This window comes from Salvia hispanica, chromosome 2, assembly GCF_029641045.1.
Source record: "Salvia hispanica isolate PSC_SH4W2 chromosome 2, Shi_PSC_v1, whole genome shotgun sequence".
In the NCBI taxonomy this organism is placed as follows: Eukaryota; Viridiplantae; Streptophyta; class Magnoliopsida; order Lamiales; family Lamiaceae; genus Salvia; species Salvia hispanica.
Genome location: NC_142693.1, coordinates 62,862,288 through 62,884,434, shown reverse-complemented (window position 1 = coordinate 62,884,434; position 22,147 = coordinate 62,862,288). Strand labels below are relative to the sequence as shown.

The 22,147-nt window shown below is 37.3% G+C and overlaps 2 protein-coding genes and 1 pseudogene across 3 annotated transcripts; 2 read left to right on the top strand and 1 right to left on the bottom strand.

The window, feature by feature from the left end:
- The first annotated feature begins 3,975 nt into the window (after positions 1 to 3,975).
- On the top strand, positions 3,976 to 8,584 carry LOC125202469 (metal transporter Nramp2-like). Its single transcript, XM_048100868.2, has 4 exons — positions 3,976 to 4,380; positions 5,298 to 5,434; positions 6,234 to 6,886; positions 8,309 to 8,584. The coding sequence occupies exons 1-4, from the start codon at positions 4,040 to 4,042 to the stop codon at positions 8,507 to 8,509; spliced, it is 1,332 nt and encodes a 443-aa protein (XP_047956825.1). The 5' UTR covers positions 3,976 to 4,039; the 3' UTR covers positions 8,510 to 8,584.
- A 2,673-nt stretch (positions 8,585 to 11,257) lies between these two features.
- LOC125204714 (pumilio homolog 12-like) lies at positions 11,258 to 13,844 on the top strand (annotated as a pseudogene). Its single transcript, XR_007173620.2, has 5 exons — positions 11,258 to 12,093; positions 12,169 to 12,330; positions 12,912 to 13,075; positions 13,166 to 13,421; positions 13,539 to 13,844. The product of XR_007173620.2 is annotated as a pumilio homolog 12-like (transcript).
- Positions 13,845 to 16,621: 2,777 nt separating this feature from the next.
- On the bottom strand, positions 16,622 to 20,281 carry LOC125207178 (protein NRT1/ PTR FAMILY 5.5-like). The gene is made up of 4 exons (XM_048106450.2): positions 20,217 to 20,281; positions 19,137 to 19,351; positions 18,254 to 18,816; positions 16,622 to 17,658 (listed from the first exon to the last, which is right to left on the bottom strand). The coding sequence occupies exons 1-4, from the start codon at positions 20,239 to 20,241 to the stop codon at positions 16,698 to 16,700; spliced, it is 1,764 nt and encodes a 587-aa protein (XP_047962407.1). The 5' UTR covers positions 20,242 to 20,281; the 3' UTR covers positions 16,622 to 16,697.
- Between the last annotated feature and the right edge of the window lie 1,866 nt (positions 20,282 to 22,147).

The following is a 22,147-nucleotide window of genomic DNA, read 5'->3' as shown; positions in this document are numbered from 1 at the left end:
TCACATCTGCCACATTCATGGCAGAAATTCCAGCTCCAATGGCTTCATGCTCATTGCTGATTTCTGCTACAGCCTCATAAGGTATCATTTGATCGGTCCACCATAGTTGCTTCAGCTACTTCACGATCAGTATTTGCCACCACAGAAGGCCATCGTCCCCACAGAAACGACGTCACAAAATGAAAGTTTGTCATGTGAAACACCAGAGAGTATCCATCCTCGTCCATTTCCAAGACCTCGAACAGCGTCATGTATGTAGATCTATTCTCATGTCTGTTCTCTATCACCAAAACCGATTGCTTACACAGTTGAACCTGCTGGAATTGTGGGCAAGACTGAGGTCTGCTTGAGCTCTCACCGATTCGACTATCACCCAGCCGGATACTAGCTTCCCCATATGCAACATTCCACTTGTCGTGATCCAGAACCATGAAAACTACAAAGGAACCCATAGAACCAACTCTCACTTCAAGGGCTCCTGGGTCAAATATGTGAACTCCTTCGTCTCTACCAAATTGAAGAGTATCACGGCTCCCTTCTCCATCAAGTAAAATCCTATCCAAGTGCCCATATTTGTTACCTGAATAGCACTCAGGTGCACGTACTAGAAAAGCAGCAATATTGAATATGGCACTAAACATGTCTCGACTCGCATCATGAAATCTCTGGCCCATTCAGCATTTCCAGAAAAGGGCATCTCCATCATCTTGGAATTCATCAAATCCAAGAGATAACTTTCCACCTCAAGGGTAAGCAGATGTGGCTGTAGAATCGATGTGTCAATACTTTCACCCAATTGAGTGTCATAAGACTTCGTATCATCACTATAAGAAAGTGTAGGAGTTGCTGAATATGGAAAATCTTTCACAGATTGTGCAGATTCAACATAAAGAAAACCATCGTCATCTTCATCATCACACCATTTAACAAGCTTCATGTGAAATCCAGTATCAAAATCGGAACATACTGATGTCGAATGATGATTCAAGCTATTGGAGCTTTCGGAAGCTTCAACCCTTTTGGGAATTCCTGAATGCACTGGAGGAGAATGGTCAACAATATCTAAGCTAGAGCTGCTCAAATGAGAAGCACGGACAACTTGATCCTCATCAGCCGATGACTCGAAAGACGAGGAAGAGTGGGCTGTTCGGCAGGGCAGTCCCGTGTCATCATTCTCTGTCAGTAAAATCTCTGCAAATAATTCAGAATCCGAAAGACGCACCGGGCCCTCAACCTCAAGATTCAGTGGGATCGACAATGTGTGAATCTTCTTCCTCGACTCCTCACACTCTCCCTGACCATGCTTTAAGTCAAGCACCCTATTAGAGTTCACTGTGCAATCTATGCCAACGAGGGCATTATTCTCAACCAAATCCACCTCCAATTTATTTCCAAACGAAGAATCCATTAACTCATTTGACGGTAGAACATCTAATTGATTGTCATCAACCACACATGAAACTGCCACCTCAAAGAAAGGCGGAGCAAATACCTGTTGTGTGACCTCCTCGTTTCGCTGCGGTGGCGGGCGAATGGGCTCCAGGTTCACGACTGAAAACGCCGTTGTGCGGTTGGGTTGTCGCTGGTCTAATTTCTGGGCGATGGCGAAAGTTTCCTTGAGTGTGCTAGGCCGTCGCATGAGGACTACCTGCTTCAGCGGGGATTTGAGACCCGCAATGAACAAAGAGGATAGTGTCGCATCCCCGATGTGAGAAGCCTTTTGTAGCAATGATTCGAACGATGCTTGATAGGCTTCGACTGTAGAAGCTTGTCGGAGAGTAGCCAATCGACCGACGTAGTCGTACAAATCAGGATCGAATCGTTGCTTTAAGGCCGACAAGAAGTCATCCCAGTCCTTTCCTTTGTTATTTTTCACCCAATACTCCATCCAATCTGATGCTGGTGGATCGAATAAATATTGTGTAAGATAAAGACGATCATCTAACGGTGTGTAGTCTTGGTTGTAGTATGTTTGGATCTTATTAATCCAATCCGGGGCATTCTCTCCGTCAAAACGTGGAGGTTTGACACGGAGGCGTGGTAGGGCTTCGGGCACAAGCGGTGCTTTAGTGACCGATGGAAGGAACGCCCAACTGCGTGGAGATGTTGCGACTAGTTGTTGGTCTGGTGGCTCCTTCGCTCTCGCGATGGCGACGGAGGCTGACAATTTGGCGAGGGTTTCCTCAATTTTTCTGTTGGCGGCTGTTTCCATCATTATCGAACTTGTGGGAGAAGTATGTTGGTGTGATTCCTGGAGAAGAGGTGGTATGTAGAGAAAAATCTGGGTGCAATGAGTTTTTGACAGATTGGAGAAAGATTTGTGTGAACTGGCGTGAGGAAGATTGAGGGATTTTGAGAGATCAATTTTGATGGGGGAAGAGTAATCAATGTAAAGCACCAATTGATAGAACCTCGTTCTATCGGGACTGAGCACACCGTTTGTAACAAGAACAAAAGGGAGATAAACCTAGTTGGAGTGCTAGGTTTTGGAACCAAGAATGAGAGTAAAAGTTAATTCATATTTCTCAATGATTTAATTATCTATGGGATTCTAGTATTTATAGAATCCACAACCCTAGACGGTTCAACCTTCCTAGTTCATCTCGGGAAAGAACCGACAAGAAAACCCGAGGATATTGTAAACTAGACCCAAACGATATCTTGCAAGGCAAGATATCAAAAGAATACAAAATATAACATAATTAAATAACAAGAAATAAGTCTAGCTATGGAAATATAATAAACTAAAGATATTCAAGGATATTCACTTCTTCGGGCGTGAATGGGCTGCTCATCGTCGCGTGGTTCCCGGTTGGGTTCGAGTCCCTATCAGATAACCTTAGTCATTGAAAACGAGGGAATATAATAAGGTAGACATGTAATATACCATCTATATCTATAATACAATGAGATATTGGTCCCTACAACCAAGAACTTTGGTCAAACTTTAATATTTCCTACAAATTTTGAAATTAATCTAAATTATCACAAACTTTATATTTTATTTGTTATTTTTCATGGCTGCCCAAATAAGTTATCTTCCGCAAAAATCTTATTATACGTGGGCAATCACAGGGACGGATCCATATGAGGATCACAAGGGGCAATTGCCCCCTGAAAAAAAATTATTTATACTATTTTGATCATTAATTTTAAATTTTTTGAAATATCCTCTATATATGCCCCTTCTCTACTTCTTAAAATATCTTTATTTGTATTTTTGCCCCATCTGTATGGAATTCCTGGCTCTGTCCCTGGGCAATCATGAAATGTTTTTATTATTTTAGATTGCTTTAGGATAAAAAGCTACGTAGAAAATCATGTTGATTTAGTAGTCCCAAGTAGAATTAAAAAAAATGTCAGAAGTTGGTTGGATATGGTGATTGACCTGCCATGGAAAATAACTAACAAAATGTAAAGTTTGTGATATTTTAGATAAATTTTAAAATTAGTAGAAAATACTAAAATTTGATCAAAATTCATGGTTTTAGAGATCAATATTCCATAATACAATCCGTAGAAATTCGTCTACAATATCTAGTAATGTTTTTCATATTACGATGTTATTATTTTGCATAATACGTAATACATGTGAGATTGAAAAATATAAATTACATACAAGACCTAATACAATCAACCCTATATTTAAATCCTAAAAACGAATTATTTTAAAACAAATAGTATTAGAACTCTACTATATTTAAACATAAGTATTTCCTCAAAAAAGAATCACCCAAAAATAGAATGTTGAAAAGAAAAACACCAGCCTCTATCTTCCACAGTCAACGCAAAATTCACCCCAAAAATAACAAACCATAATCCGATGACCTCTTCCCCCAACAGTCCCACTTCATCCTCCCTCCACCACCACCACCGCCATGCCGACCCCCAATCCTCCAACCCCCTCCTCCCCACCTCCACCCCTCCCCACGACCCCACCATCCACACCGTCGAGATCGAATCCTCCGACTCCCCGGGCGACTCCGTCCCTCCCTTCTCCTGGAAGAAGCTCTGGAAATTCACCGGCCCCGGGTTCCTCATGAGCGTCGCCTTCCTCGACCCCGGGAATTTGGAGGGCGACCTCCAGTCCGGGGCCGTGGCCGGGTACTCGCTCCTGTGGCTCCTGCTGTGGGCCACGCTCATGGGGCTCCTCATCCAGCTCCTGGCGCTCCGCCTGGGCGTCGCCACGGGGCGACACCTGGCAGAGATGTGCCGCGAGGAGTACCCGTATTGGGCCGGCGTCGCGCTGTGGTTCATGGCCGAGCTGGCGCTGGTCGCCGCGGATATTCAGGAAGTCATCGGCAGCGCTATTGCGATTAGGATTCTTAGCAATGGATTCTTGCCTCTTTGGGCTGGCGTCGTCATAACCGCTTGTGATTGGTCAGTATTTCTATGCCATGTTAAAAAAAAATACTCCCTCTTGTCCATGAAATATTGTTCAAATTTGACTCGGTACGAATTTTAGGAAATGTGAAGAAAAATGAAAGTTAATGGAGAGTGAGTCCTACTTTATACTCGTTCCGTTCTATAGTAGTGGAGGCGTTTCTTTTCAGCACGAAATTTAAGAAAAATTCTGTTAAGTGAGTTAAGTAAAGAAGAATAAAGTAGGAAATGAAAATGGTAGAGCGATGAAGAGAGAATCAAGTAAAAAGGTAAGTGAGAAGAAATGTGTTGACTTTTACTTAAAAAAGAAATGACTCTACTACTATGGAACGAAGGGAATATATTAGTTTCGTAATAAAATGTGAGTTGAAATGAGTTAGTGGAATATGTGACCCACTACCAAAAATGATAAAAAGTTAAACGTTAAAAATTTTGTGGGACGGATGAAAATGATAAAATATAACAAAATTTAAGGGACGGGAGGGAAACAATACTCCCTCTGTCCCAAGATAAGTGACTCACATTCCTTTTCGGGACGTTCCAAGATAAGTGACCCATTTCCTTTTTTGACATTCTCTCTTTTACTTTTTCTCTCACCTTTATTAACTTTCTTACTTTATTCACTTTCCACTTTACTAACAAAACCCACTTTCTTAAATTCCGTGCTGAAAAAGTTTAGGTCACTTATCTTGGGACTAGAGGGAGTATATTTTTGGCTTAGTGAAAGCTAAATTATAGTACTCCACTAGCCACAGTTTCCATTATCACATATGTATTTATATGCGAATTGAACGTAAATACTTTTTGTTCTAAGCATACACACAGAGACATATATCTAGTTGATTGTATATTTGGAATAGTTAGAATTAATTTTTGGAAAAGTAATTAACATACTATTTGCCATGTTTGACCAGTTTCATCTTCTTATTCCTCGAGAACTATGGCATCAGAAAGCTCGAAGCCTTTTTCGGAGTTCTTATCACAAGCATGGCAATCTCTTTTGCATGGATGTTCGTTGATGCTGAGCCACGTGCCAAAGACCTCATAGACGGTACGAACTAGCTAGGGCTAATTGCCAGTAAAATCACTAAACGACGACCTAATATTGATTTTAGACAACCTGACAAAATATCTCAGGTTAGTCTAAAACGATAATCAGGTTAATGTTGATGAGTTGTTTCTCGAAATTAGTGTCCACAAAATAAAAACAAACAAATGTTGTGCATACAGATGTACATGGAAATGGAATCACTATACAAGCCTTAGCCCTTATGAGGCCATCTCCAACCATTTACGTCAAACTCAAACTCATTTTTGAGTATACGTTACACCAAAAAGTAGTTTTACTCCAACCATTTACACCATTTTTAACGTTTATACCATTTTTAAGTATTTGCCTAACAAAATTTTGGAGTAAACACCATATCTGGTGTTATTCCATTCAAAAACTCAAAAATGAGTTTGAGTTTAGTGTACGGTTGGAGAAATTATCTACACCAAAAATGAGTTTTGGTGTACGGTTGGAGATGGTCTGAAGTACTTCACTTATTCATTTAACTGAAGTTAATGTTTTGGCCAATATTATTACTGACCCAATAGTATATTTGGGCGTGAAAAAAAAACATTAATGACCCAACAGTATATTTGGGCTGAAACCAAAAAAATTATTGACCATGTCGATTTGGTTAATACATACTACTACCGTTTATTCGGTTAACCTACTAAGGAATTAAATCAAACCCTAACTGTCACTTAACTAACTTATTAATAATTGGAATTGAATCGAAACTAAAAATCTTGATTATCGATTATCCGATAACCGACCGTATTTCGTTCGGTTACTTATGCAGGAATACTGATACCAAGGCTTTATCCCGAGACGATCCCGAAAGCAGTCGGGGTCATCGGCTGCGTAATAACCCCATACAACGTGTTCCTCTACTCCGCCCTAGTCCAGTCCCGAAAAATCGACCTAAAGAAGCAAGGGCGGGTCCAAGAGGCCCTCAACTACTACACCATCGAGTCGGTCGCGGCCGTCTCCGTCTCCTTCCTCATCAACCTCTTCGTCACCACCGTCTTCGCGAAGGGCTTCCACGGCACGTCCCAGGCGAGCAACCTGGGGCTGGTGAACGCCGGGGAGTATCTGGAGCGGAGGTACGGGGGCGGGGCGCTCCCGATTCTGTACATTTGGGGGATCGGGCTGCTGGCGGCCGGGCAGAGCAGCACGATCACGGGCACCTACGCCGGGCAGTTCATCATGGGAGGGTTTCTTGATTTGCCGATTAACAAGTGGCTGAGGTCGGTGATCACGAGGAGCTGCGCGATCGTGCCGACGGTGGCGGTGGCGGTGATGTTTAATAGGTCGGAGGAGATGTTTGATGATCTGAATGAGTGGCTGAATGTGGTGCAGGCGCTGCAGATTCCGTTTGCGGTGATTCCGCTGCTGCATTTGGTGGCGGATCAGCATGTTATGGGGAGCTTTGTTATTGGAACTACTATTGAGGTAATCGATAAAATCTCATTTTGTTATTTTAGTCTCTCTGTCTCATTTTTTCTTAAACAGTGGGATAAATTGGTAGAGTGTGAGGTTTATTTGCTAAAAATAGTAAAAGTGAAATGAGATACTACATAATTGACTAATGAGAAAAAAAAAATGAGACATTTAGTGACGACTAAAGGGAGCTAAAAGTGGAATGATAGTTACTCCCTCCGTTCTACAGTAGGAGTTACATTTGGTGTGAGCACGAGTTTTAAGAAACGTAAAAAAATAGTGCGTTGAAAAAGTTAGTGGAATATGGTGTCCACTTTTTTATATTGGTTTTCAAATAGAACGTGAGAGAAGTGAGTTGGTGAAACGTGGAACCTACTTACCATTTATGGTAAAAGTGAAATGTGACTTCTATTGTAGGATGAACTGAAATAATAAAATGTGACTTTTATTGTGGGAAAGAGAGAGTATTTAATTCAAAAACAACAAATTGAGTAATTTTCATTTAAAGATAATAGTTATTTAAGTCATGATATTTGACTAAATTTTAACTGGTCTAGCAAAGTTTGAAAATGAAATATTAAATTATAAAGTTTCAATTTTTATTCTAAATTGTCCCATGAAGTCAAAATCAAAATTGTTAACAAAATAAAGCCGGTGTGGTAAACAAAACGGCGTCATACTGATTAAAAAATATGAATAAAATGAATAAAAAATTGTTTTGTTTTCAAAATGATGTTATTTTATTTGTGGCATCAGGTTCAATTTTGCTACATCACTCTGTATTTTGACTTCATGAGATCATTAAAAAAAATTAATTTTTTGTGATCTAACACTGATGAATAGGGTAAATGTGATTTTTTGTTAAAAATATGCAAGATAGAAATATATATTCATTTTCTCCCATTCTTCAGTATATATGTATTCCATCTTAGTATTTTCATATAATGTGGCATAAACTTTAAGAAATATGAAAAAATGGTAGTATTTAATAGAGTAGAATATATGTTCAATTATATTGAATATGAATTGAGAATATATGTTCAATATATTGAATAAGAATTGAATGATTTAGTAGAATGTAAGAAATGTGAAAGAACGTGAATAAGAAAATTGGTTGAATTTTCAAATTATACATCAAATGTGATTAGAATAACTTAGTTGAATTCTTGGCCACTTCCAAAAATAGAGAAACAGAAATAAAAGTGAGATTGTGACTAATCCTCACTATATGTGTGATTGTATGTAATAAATTGACTTTCAAACTAGGTTATTGAACGATTAGGACCAATAAATTGAATTGACTAATTACATGTATACTTCAAATTAATAGTTTGAACAACATTGATTTGACATTGATTAAACAAGTTGTTCAATCAAACTTAGCTAACAAATTATTGCAAATGAATAATGGTTTATATGTGCGATGATTTGCAGAGGATGTCATGGGGTGTGGCTGGAATTGTAATTGCCATCAATGGATATGTGTTGGTGGATTTCTTCATGTCTCAAGTTCATGGTTTCATATATGGAATGCTCGTTTGTTTCGTAGCAGCTTCATATACAGCATTTCTTGTCTATCTCATTATACGTAGCACTACTCTTTCTCGCTTTCACGGATTTACTTTTTTACCCTGAAAATTCAAAATTCGAATCATCTGTAACGGCTGTAAATTGAATGTGTATAGGTTCCGATCTGTAATATTTATTTTAGAGCGTGTTTTCTTTAATTGTAAATTTATTACAACAAAAGAAGCTGTAAGTAGAGATGAGATTCGTTCTTATCACTCATTATCCGCTCTCAATTTTTTTATGTCACACCGATATCTCAAGATAATATTATCTTGAGTTGAAGTTAAAATGAGGAGAATATAAAATATATTTTCTATAGAATATGTGGAGAGAATAATAAATGGTAAATTGTATGAAAATTTATAAAATTTGGTCAAATTTAGATCCATCCCACTGTTTTGAATATCAGTTAGAAAAACCATGAAATTTTAATTTTGTATTCTATTATCCCACAAAAATTACATTCGTTAGCGTAAAATATAGTGATGATGTTTTTCAACCAATTAACACCATTTTATGAATAGACTATAGTATTATATAATTCATGATCGGCAGTGTGACAGCCACTTATGATTTTTCGGCTGTAATACAATTGCATCCTAAATTTTTTGCTATAAGATAATCGAGTACAAATTCAAATTCACCATTTTTAAATTGATTATTACAATTGCAAGATGGATCATAATACAATTAGAGAAAACATCGTCGAAATTGAAGTATAAATCATTGATTGCTATTACAAGTAATGCTTTATATATCCGTGATGATAAATGAATGTGGTGTCACTGAAGTACGAATGGAGTGTCATTAAAATTGAAAGGGAATTTTCATCATTTCCACGAATGCAGTGTAAAACTCAAACGGATTTTCACCATATGCATAAATTTTTTGATAAATATTAAGTGTAATAAAAAAATAAATAAAGAAACATCCTCGAAATTGCCAGATGCCGCGTGTACGTACGCATGTAGTAATTTACCATAGAATTTCAATTGATTCAACATTTCAACTTCACCTCTTAATACATCTTTTTATTACTGTTTCTATAGTTCCACATTTTATTTTGACCATCTATTTAAGGCAATGTTATATTTAAATACTAGTACTAAAACAGAACATAAAGGGAAATAGAACTTTATAAATATATATATATAAAGTCTATAAGTATAAGTAAATTACATAAACCACAAATTATCTATGGAAAAAAAATAATACTCCTACTTTGAATGAAACTAAATTAATCCATTCATAATATGTAAGTGGGTATCTTCGACGAAGTTTCGAAAGTACTAAAAGAGAATCACTTAACTTTTGAAATATGGGGAACACAAAATTCATCAATTTAAATGGTAGTACAAGTACATGTATAATTTACCAAATATAGAAGGTTGATTAACTATCAAAGACATCGTCAAAGTTGACTGAATTTACTTAGGTGTTAGACGTGTGAAATAAATTTGTTAATTGTTGCAAAATATAACACCATTTTTAGTCTTTTATGTAAATTTCTTCTACGCTTAATATTTACCAAAAACAAATCATAATACGTATAGTATCTTTTTTGAAAAAAAATCGATACTTGTATATCTCTTTATATCTTAAATCTGATCTAGTCTTTTAAATCTCATCTTGACTTATTATTTACCAAAAAGTAAACATTGAATTATATAACATTATTATTTGTGGGAACACCATGAAAGCATGTCAATTCCTTTTTAAATCACTGTACAATGTTAGATATATGTCTATTTGGGTAATTAAATTAATGAATTTGTTGAGATATGTTCTGCGGTATAGTACAAAGTAATTAATGTTTAGGAGGAAGTCATAATCTATAATGAACATATCTTCTGTGGTCTAAGTACATACTTACTCTCTTCGTACGCTATTAGAAGTCTCATTCCTTGACAGCACGGATTTTAAGAAATGTTAAAAAAATGGATGAAAAAAAGTTAGTGGAATATGAGTCTTACTTGTATATAATATTAATTTTAAATGAAATGTGAGTGGAATGAGTTAGGGGAAGGTGAGACTCTATTACCATTTATGGTAAAAGTGAACCGAAAATCTTATTCGCAGATGGACTAAAATGAAAAAATGAGACTCCTATTCGCGGTCGGATGGAGTTCAAAGTTAATTAAGGATTAATTAGGAGGAAGTGATAATCTATATATAATGTAGTACACCAATCAATTTATCTTCTTCCCTTAGAAATTTATTATTTTAAAAAAAGTTATAGTTACCTTTTTGAAAAGTAAATGTGATTTTTTTTTCAATTTACCTAAAAAAGTTTGAAGTGTTTCCTTTTATTGGGCAAATGACAATGTCCGCAATCTAATTTTTGAGATTTTCTCTACTGTCACCCTTGTTTCTCTCAATAATACCCATCAAATATTACTAATATTTATTTCGATTCCAAACCGTATATTTTAAATCCTATTCTGTATCTATCTATTTATAAAACTCAAATCATCAGTTTTGTATCATAAATATCCTATGCCACTATTTCTCGGTACATACCTAAAAACGTGGTCGCTACGTCGCATAAAAAGTAAAATGGGAATTTTAATAATGATGTCAATTTAATAAAAAAAATTTATAGCTCATTTTTTTATGATATAATAAAACAGATATTGCATAATCCCTTATTTAAAGAAAAAATAGTTTTAAAAAGAAACAAAGAAGACGGTCAACGAATTTTCACTCTCCTATAAATAAAACCCTCTCTTCCCTACAATTTCTCAACTCTAAAAAGAAAACACACACTCACACACACACTAAAAAACAACACAGCGCTGCTCAATCGCAGCAGCGATGCAGCAGCCACAAAACAACGGAAACCACCACTCTCCGACGCATCAGCTTCACGAGAATTTACGCTCCTCGGCGGCGCAAAACGCAAACAGCGACGGAAACCCTCTGATCGCCGCCTCCGATCAAACAATCGAATCCTTGTTTTCCAGGCTCAACCTCTCCTCCGATGTCCTATTCCACGGCCGTACCGCCGCCGCCGACGACGGCGGAGCTTCGTCGTCGCGCTCAATTCCGCCACCAGTGGCTTCCGCAGGAAGACACCACCAACACCAACAACACCACCACCAGCAGCAGGTTTCGAATTGGGCCCAGCCTGGGCCCACGGCCCACCAGAATAACAATGTGGGCCCCGATTTCTCGGGTCGGGGCCCAAACCCGACCCCAAACCCTCAAAATCAAATCATAAATTACTCTCAAAGACTGGATTTTTACAACGATTTCGAGCTCCTTTCCTTGCATGCCACGAAATCCATCCCCGCGGGCACAAGGTACAACTCTCCCGTTGTACCTTTTGCTCGCGAGAACGCCTCTCCGTATGCGCTGTCTCAGCAGCTAACACCTGAGTTCATCATTGGGAAAATTGCTTACTTGGCAAAGCACCAAATTTGGAGCGGCGCGTTGGTTTATAAGCTGGAGGCTGGGCTGGGTGAGGCCCAGCTCAACATGGTTGTGTTGGAGGTGGTGAATAGTTGGGAGGATTTGCTGAAGCATCAGTTAGGGGGGCAGTTTGTGCTGAAGCTGTTCACTGTGTGTGATGATGATAACAGGACCAGGATCATCATGGCCGTCACGAGATCTCCTTATAAGCTCATCTCAGTGTGCTTAAACACTTCTGGGTATGGATAAAAATGACTTCTTTTGATTTGGGTTTGTGGTGGTTTTGAGTGTTGATGTTGATTTTTGATGCACAGGGCTAAATCAGTGCAGAAGCTGATGGATAACCTGAATTCTCCTCAGCAGATATCATTGGTGGTGGCTTCTTTGACCCCTGGTGCTGTGGTCTTAGCCACTGACTGCAAAGGCCAACACATATACAATACTGTGTTAGAAGGTTTCCAGAGGAATATACTAAGGTAGTAGACAAAGAAAATATTTTTCTTTGAATTATTGATTTTGTTCATTCATTTACTTGGTTTGAGATGTTCAAGCTTTGTGTTTGTTTGAAGATTTTGTGTTTATATGCTCATTAGTTTATAATTTGAGTACTTGTCTAGTTGTCTCATTTATTATATGTTTTAAAATAGTACATATGGTTACTAACTTTTCAATTCCTGGAACCAATTTTGCATCTGACATATGAACTTGTATTGGTCTAAGCAGCCGTTATAGTTACGAATCTTTAGTTACTTGTTTGATTCGTGCTTGTTTCAGCTAACGGTTGGGAAAGACTGATGCTTTTAGGAAATTTTTGACATGTTAAGCACAAAAACAATCTTGATCTACTTGACCCTCCGAAGCTTTGTCTTAGAAGTCTTCAATGTCTAATGCAGTACTATAATAACTTTACAGTAAAAAGTAGAGGCATGCTGTGTAACTTAGTCCCCTGCTATATCTCATGGTGTCGAACAAGTTGAGTCGCAGTGTTTTGTTTTTCAGACCTACTATTTTGTTGATCCATCAATCATTTATATAATATTGGATGTCAAATTGGCAGCACCTTTTGTACGAGATCACCGCAAACTGTTTCAGTATTGGGACAAGTAAAAGCGGATGTTGTGTAATACAATCATGCGTGGATAATGCTCATGGTGAAGCAAGAACGCAATTATTCTTTGCGATAGTAGAAAACGCTGTGCAACTTGCTGAAGATCCTTATGGGTATCATTCCGTTCCGTTCCTATCTAGTTTCTTTTATAGAGGTTAGACTAATGTGGATCTCTTAATTTGTTTGTTCTCTTTTATGTGTAGAAACTATGTGGTGCAACATCTTCTAGAGATGGAGATGCCAGAACTCACGAAATACATTGTGAGACGGTTCGAAGGCTGTTTCGTGTCTCTTTCCTGCAACAAGTATGCCAGCAACGTAGTAGAGAAGCTCTTACGGTCGGGAGATGAAGTATCAGCGATTATTACCATAGAGTTGCTTCAAAGCCCAAATGCCTCGATGCTTTTAGTCGACCCTTACGGAAATTTTGTCATTCAAAATGCATTGTCAGCCGCGAAGGTGAGATACAGACACCCCACTTTGTGTTTTGATGCATTTGAAACGCCTTAATACACGGGGTTTTGTTATGACCGTGTCTCGATTGCTCCTAATTTACGTGTGGTTGTCCTGTAACAGGGAGAGGTGTATTATTCTTTGGAGAGATTTGTTCAAATTAATGCAGCATCCATGCAAAGCAATCTTTATGGGAAAAAGATCCTTGCTTGGTTTATGAAGAAGAGGCCTTACAATGAGAAGAAGTCTTACTATGGCTAGATTCTTACATTTAAAAATATAGTGATGTATATTTTGTTGTTTAATTGTGTGGCTAATTCGTAGTTTTGCCATTCAACGGCATATTTTTGATGCATTCAGCCTCGGATTCAACCAAGCTTAGCAATGTAGAGACTAGAGAGTGTTGTACGTACGTTGTTGTACATCTGAAGCAGGCACACATTATTGTCTAATATAAAATCAATTGTTACCAACATCTTCTCTAATTATTCTTTCAAAACCTGATATCGCTATCTCAATTCAAACATTATTATCCCTAAGAGGAAGAATACGTACTAGGGCTGGGGAAAAATACCGAAATATTGAAATACCGTCCTTATCGTACTGGAAAAATACTGAAAAAATGCCGAATTTTCGGTATACCATGATTAACGGTAAGGTATCATACCTTACCGAAAAATTTCATTAAGGAAAAGATATAAATTTTCATATACCGCGGCATCGTATATACCGTAAATTACAGTATATACCGTGAAATATAAATATAACTATACATAAAATGTATTTTACATATTTTTAAAGTATAAAATCTACGGTGAAATATAAATATAATTAACAATAAAAATTATTTATTACTCTCTCCGTCCCACTTTAGAGCTCCGGTTGAGTTCAGCACGAGTATTAAGAAATGTAAATAAAAGTTGGTAAAAAAGATAGTAGAATGTGGGCCCGACCTTTTTATATTAGTTTTAAAATAAAATGTGATTGGAAAAATGTTAGTGGAATGTGGGGAGTATATTTTTAAAATTATAAAATATAAATAATATTATAAAAACTCAAATATTCTATTTTTATTGATGTTGAAAGTCAGGCAATTATGGTGATTTCGGTAATGTATACCGTACCTACCCACCCCTAATACGTACATATGCAATTATGCATATGGTGTTAGAATCTAAGCCAAACCAATGCAATTTCACCAGGCTGTACTAGTAAGTAAAAAAAAAAAAACTAATTTAATGTTTTTTTGATACATATACATATGTATAAATTTATGAGTAGGGCTTGTCAAATTAAACTTGATCTATGAATTTGCTCATGATTAGGGGTGGATCGATACGATATATCGCATCGAAAACGTTGTATCGTGTATCGTATCGAAAATATCGATATGAAAGAATTTCATATCGTTATCGTATCGAAAGTTTCGATATAAAAAAATTCCATATCGTTATTGTATCGATATTTCGATATATCGTACCGAAATTCGATATATCAATAAATATCGATATATATCGAAAATAAAATATCGATATATCAAAAATTTTCGTTATATATCGTATTTTCGATATAAAACGATATATCGCGATATAAGGAAATTCATATCGTTATCGTATCGAAAACTTACGATACGATATCGTATCGTATCAAAAATTACGATATATCGAAAATTTGATAATTTTTCGATATTTTTCAATACGATACGAGCGATATATCATTTTTTCGATATTTTTCCCCAGCCCTACTCATGATTCTATTTATGGATGCAATATTAAGGAATAAAATTATGAGTGCACAATACCATAAATCCATAATAAGGTGAGCCTGTTTGAAACACCTAGAGGTGTAAATGAGTTGGGCCGGCTAAGTGGTCTGGGCTTTTGAGTCAATTGGCCCATTGTTAGTATTCTAATTTAAAATAAATAAGATTTTTTTTTTAATTTAACATAAGAAAGATTACTAAATCATCAAGTCATTACCGTGAATTACAAAGTTGAGCAGAATTGGGAATGTTGAAATAGGAAAATATTGAGAGATTTCGGAAAAAGGGGTCAATTTCGCTGACCTTTCGAAACAAGGGATTAATTTCGCTGACCTTTTAAAATATGGGTCCGAGGCATGTGAACTTTTCGGAATAAGGGATTTTCGATTTTTTATACATTCTCTTCTTTTTAATGACTATTTCATTCCTAACATTTATTAATTGACCAAGTTACCCTCCATAATTTTTTAACACAATTTATAAAAAAATGAGCTTTTCTCCAAACCTTCTTCCGCCCTCCTCTACTCTCATTCCCAACTTCGTTTTCACCAATCAAGTTCATATCTCTGCTCAAATATTGATTTTTGTGTTAGGATCAAACCAAAAATTTGGCTTTTTCTAAATAGTACTACTACCAAACCAGTTACAAAATAATGAAGTCCGCACTGAATCAGGCTAGATCTATTTGAATAAACGGTAGCACATTCACAAAATCGGGTGAATTATTCATCAAAAATTGCGCTAGTACAGAGGTGAAGGATTTAATAAAGATAATCCAAAACCTTATAGGGAGAAAGCTCCAATTGAATTGATTAGAGTTAAATTCCCTCGTGAATAGGTTCCAAAGCAGGTTTCCACTTCTTCACTCGATGATTCCCACGTCCATTAACATCACTCTCTTCTCATAATACTCTATCACAACCCTCCTGATCCGCCACCACCGGAAGAACTTTGGAACTACGTCGTTTCGATCTCCTCCCACTGCAAAACGATTCTATAGCCTCCATCTCCGAATCTGCAACCCTTCTGTTTGCTCTACTGACTGATTTGAGCACAGATATGAGCTTGATTGATGAAAACGAAGCCGTTGGGGATGAGAGTGGAGGACGGCGGAAGAAGGTTTCGGAGAAAAGCTAATTTTTTAATAAATTGTGTTAATATTTATGGAGGATAATTTGGTCAATTAATAAATGTTAGGAACCAAATAATCATTAATAATAAGAGAAATGCATAAAAAATCGAAAATCCCTTATTCCGAAAAGTTTGCATGCCTCGGACCCATATTTTAAAAGGTCAGCGAAATTAATCCCTCATTTCGAAAGGTCAGCGAAATTGATCCCTTTTTCCGAAATCTCTCGAAAAGATATTAGCTTGGAATCCAAAAATAGGTTGAATTACATACTAAAATTAAATTGATTTTGTTCCATGACATGTATACATACTTGATACTCCTCTTCTAGATGACATATCATTGAATAAAATTATCAAATGTCTCTACTTTTCTATATTCTGTATACCATTCAAGATAACACATATTCAAGGAATTGTAACTTATTTTTCACATTCAAGGTAATAGGTGGGGATAGTTTGTGGTGACGCAACACGAGCTCTACAGGGCCGCCTTTCTTTAAGCTCCATAATTCAATGTCATTTTCTGCTCTCTCAAAAGACTTGATGCCAAAAAATCCGTCCATGTTTAACAGTTCCCCATCGGGTCGTGGAAAGACGAAGGCATACGCTATTAGATTGAGACTACACAGAGCTGTCAAAACCCAATAATAGCGATCCAAACGACTCTGGTTCAACCTAGGCTGAAACCAGCTCTTGCCGCCTCCTGCCTCGCTTGCTTGCCCGACAACGTAAACTGAAAGCGCCGTACACAAGAATCCAAAACCAGTAACCCCCTCCACATAACAATCCTTGTACCTCTTCATCGACTTAGGAGCCCAAATCTCAAAGAAGGCCGAAAAGCCAAATTCAGAAAATGGTTCCATAAAGCCGGCAAATGTAATCTGGAAGAAGAGCCACGCGGCGCTCATGGGAACCTTGCCATCATCGGGTAGGCCGAGCAGATCATGCCTTGTAAGCACGTGAATCCTACGCCTCTCTACAGCAGCTGCCACCGCGCAGCATATCACAGAATACGCGGGAAAACCTAGATTCATTTGTATAGCTCCATCTTCCCCATACGCATCCGTATACTTTTTCATTAATAGAACCATCCCAAACTTAGCATAGGCGCTGATTAGATGCATCAGCTGATAAGGAGGCTTCCACTTTCCTATGTTGAAGTTCATATGACTCGCTTGTTCTATGAAGTAAGTGTTCCCGATTGAGGACACGACGCCAAACATGATGAAGCAGCTCAGGATTGGAACAAGACGGATTGTTGCTTTGGCGGATTCAACTTCTGATACCGAGCAAAGTGTCCATGATCCGACTCTATCACCGGGCATTACTATGGCCGCCTTATGCAGAAACCTGCGCCCATTCATTACTTACAATCATCAACAGGTACTAATTAACACTATAGAGTACTCCATCCGTTCCACAGTAACAGAGACATTTCATTTTGCACACTCATTTTGAAAAAATAATTATGAATAGTTAAAGTGGAGAAAAAATAAAGTAAGAGAGAGAATATTATAAAAAAGACTCTTCTCTACATTATTCTCTCTCTTACTTTACTCTCTTTTCACTTTAACTATTTAATACTCCCCCTGTCCCATTAGAAATGAAACGTTTTCCTTGCCCGCAGGGGCTTAGCGCAGTTGGTTCCGGGGGAGCAGATATTGCTACAATGAAACGTTTTCCTTTTTGGTCTGTCCCATTAAAAATGAAACATTTCTAAAAATAGAAACAATACTCTCTCTACTTTTTCTTCTATCTTACTTTACTCTCTTTCCATTAACTCACAAAACAACAGTACATAAAATCCTATGCCGAAAAGCAAATGTTGCATTTTTAATGGGATGGAGGGAGTATCATTTTTTCAAAACGAGTGCAAAAAATGAAACGTCTCTATTATTAGGGTTTAGGGAACGGAGGGAGTATGATGTTTTAATGTCATACTCACCCCATAACACGAGTAGGGGATAGCGATTGAAATTCCTCGCCATCTATGCGGTGAAGTCGAGCATCATCTTGGGCCGGGAGTGGTTGGGTAATCTTGAAAGCAGCGGCGACGAACACTCTGGCAAAATCAGTTACTGGGCTTCTCTCTGCTTTAGGTGGGGGTTTCTTATAGGTGTTGGAACCGAGCAGGAAATATAAGGTTGCTAAAGTCGTGCAGCTTGCGGAAAGTCCAAAGAGAACATACCACTTTTTTATGTATGGAAATGCAAAAATCACAACCATTGGCGTACCAAAGAACACAAGTACACATGTTATCCGCCACCAGTTTAGCCGTGGTCGGTGGTCGGTCTCATCTTCTTCATGCCCACTCGTCTCTATTTGATCGTCAATGAATGGTTCAGCGGTGGCAACGCGAGCAGCCCTCCCAAGACCTATCAACACCATACCCGTTATGAAGAGGATCTTTTCCGTGTGCCCAACACATCCTTCCTTATCAAAACATCTATCACTTGAAACTGTTTGCCCAAACACTGGCGTTGTTGCCACTGTGATTAGGACCATACCCTGCTCCCAGTACACATTTCTAAATTAGCATTTCTTCCACAATTACAAGTCCATGACACGAGTTTTAAGAAATGTCCAATATGTTATTGGAATGTGGATCCTACTTTTATATCTATCAGTTTGACAATGAAATCAGAGTTATAGTTAGTAGAAACAGTAGTAAAAAATAAATGAAATATATATCGGTGGACAGATAATAAAATATTAATAATGCATTCCTTATATAAATCATGATCAAATTTATATAACTACTTTAATTTGCCTACAGACCAAAATAATTGGTCAATGTGAAATGTAAAGGTAACTAAGATATAACTTACCGTTGAGCTAGATATGCTGGAAAATGCAAGTGTGACGAAATTTCCAAGACAAGTTTCAGCAATAAAGAGAAAGAAAAATGGCAAAATCCTGTAGAGCCCTCCCCATACATTCATAATTGTGGCTGCGTTTGTGAAGCTCATTTTCCAAACATTTGTGAAATAAGTTTGCATAATGAAGAAGACGCCTTTCATCACTGCCTCTGCCCACGCCAGACCTTCAATCATGGAAACAGAACCATAATCTTAAATTTATAGATATCTATGGCTAGACCAAGGTTTATCGAACCGGTGGTTAAAACCGAAACTGTACTGCTGGTTAGGGTTCCGGTTCCGAACCGAAACCGTGAGAAGTTATTCGAACCGAAACCGTGCCGGAACTGTGAAAAACAGCTGAAAAACTGTGAAAACAATCCGGAACCGAAAAAACCGGCGGTTCAGAACCGTAAAAAACCGTCGGTTCAAAACCGAAACCGTAACCGCCAAACATCATCGCGATTCGATTCCGGTTCGGCAATTTCCAAAACCGGAACCGGCGGTTCCGAAACCGTGGTCACCTCTATCTATGGCTTTCAAATAAGATAATACTGAAATACAATATGAGATATACTAAAATGAATTACTCGTTCTGACCATAAAAGTTGAGTCACTTCATTTTTTGCACTCGTTTTGAAAAAATCGTAATAAATAGTTAGAATGGATAAATCGTAAAGTATAATCGAGAATAACGTAGATAAAAGTCTTCTCTACATTATTTTCAAATTTAGTTTACTATTTATCCACTTTAACTATTTATTACGATTTTTTCAAAACGAGTACACAGAATGAAATGACTCAACTTTTATAGGACAGAGGGAGCATATTTTATTTTTGATTAAATTAGTCATAGAGGTGAGAATGAACATGATGGATAATTGTGAGATAGAGTGCAATTAGTCTTAACACTTCATAAACAGACCGAGATACATTCTCACAGACCAAGCTTTTGAGGAAAAGGAAAACCAAACGTACATCTAGTCATGAGCAATAATGAGAACCGAACGATCCATCAAGTATGTTTACGAAAAAGCTTTATTTAATTACCTGCAACTCTGAGAATACCCCCCATTTTCTGCTTCTATTCTTCTGTAGAAGACGATGGTTTCACATAGAAAACAGAGATTGTTATACACGTTAAAAGGTGTACAAAATAAAACATCTCATTCTAAATCAAAACTATTCATTCACCTCAACTCCGATGGCGAGCTTTTTTATCTGCACTAACTTGTTATCTTAGAATCTTAGAGAGATAGAGAGATGTTGAGGGTTGCTTGACAGAAAAGCTGTACTTAGCTATCTTAAGTACTAGGATTAGCATATTTCCACAGATTTCAAACATTAGTTTATACAATGTCTTATTGTTCACATATAACAACCATGTATTATTATATTTATAATAGGGAGTATTAATAATATGACAACACCACCAGATAGATCCATTCCTTTTACCCCAAAACAAGAAACCAGATCAATTATCAAGTATAAATGCTGGCTCTACGACGCCTTATATAAGTAGATTGCCTTTGTTTTTTTTGTTACAAATCCCTAACACATGCAACCGAGGTGACTCAAAAGAAGACGTGTTCTAAATTAATTCTTAATTTCGCATGAAATGGGCTGATTCATTGGGCCTACTCTAAAAAGTGATGAGAGTTAAAAGAGTTATAGATTAATTAAGAGTAATTATAATTATAATGTTCATTTTATTAATGGTAATTTCATTATATTTTATTTATTTTTTTTGTAAAATTATTGATAAACATCAATAAGATTAGTTTTAATATATTTAAAGATAACTTCAAATTTAGTCCTTAACAATTTGCCAAGATATCAAATTTGGTCCTTAACATTTGAAAATATTTAATTCAGTCTATTTATTCTCTCTTTTATTTGTTTTATTAAAATAGATTCCTCCGCCACCGCCGCCATTGTCACCATACCCCGACCCACTGCCACCGCCACCACCATCACCATACCCTGACCCACCGCCACCACCAGAACCAGAACCGCCCCCGCCTCCGTTGCTCCATCCATCGCCACCACCCCCACCGCCAGCTAAAATTCCTGTAACAGGGAGAGGTGTATTATTCTTTGGAGAGATTTGTTCTAATTAATGCAGCATCCATGCAAAGCAATCTTTATGGGAAAAAGATCCTTGCTTATGAAGAAGAGGCCGCAAAGCTAGATTCTCTCATTTAAAAATATAGTGTTGTATATTTTGTTGTTTAATTGTATGGCTAATTCATAGTTTTGCCATTCAACTGCATTTTTGTGATTCCTTCAGATTCAACCAGGCTAAGCAATGTAGAGAGTGTTGAGAAAAACTGGGTAAATTTTCTCTCAGATAGTGAAATGAACCGATTCAGTAATTTTAGAGTTTACCCAATGGGGTTCTACCTTGATAAAATTACTTCCCTAAATAAATTCTCTGGAAAGACTGGCGGGGACACTGTCCTCTCTTAATTACCAGACTCCAAACAGAATTTATCAGCCGGTGTACAAAACACTACTACAAAACCCGCAAATAATATTGAATACAATATCACAGCAGAAAAGCAAACCCAGAAATAAATGCGGAACAAAATAAATAATAAAGAAAGAACACACCCGAGACTTTGATAACGGAGTTTGGCCAAATTGCCTACGTCTCCGAGCACCCTATGCAAAGCCCGCTTACATTTAAATGGAGAAGAGATTACAAATTTTGGGATGTTTTACAAAATGGGAGGAGTGCTCCTTTTATAGGCAGCCACTCCCCCAAAGTTCTAATAACCCACCGATGTGGGATATGAAATATTTGACAAAAGTCAAATATTGTAGGCAATACTCAACAAATCTCCACCTTGGCAAAATTTCAAATCCCACCGAACATAAATCTTCTCCATCCAAACAAAAGACCCGTGGTGCTTTCATATTGGCGCAGTCAAGCGCCAGCTCCAATTCGCAGAATATTAACCAAGTCCAAACAATGTTCA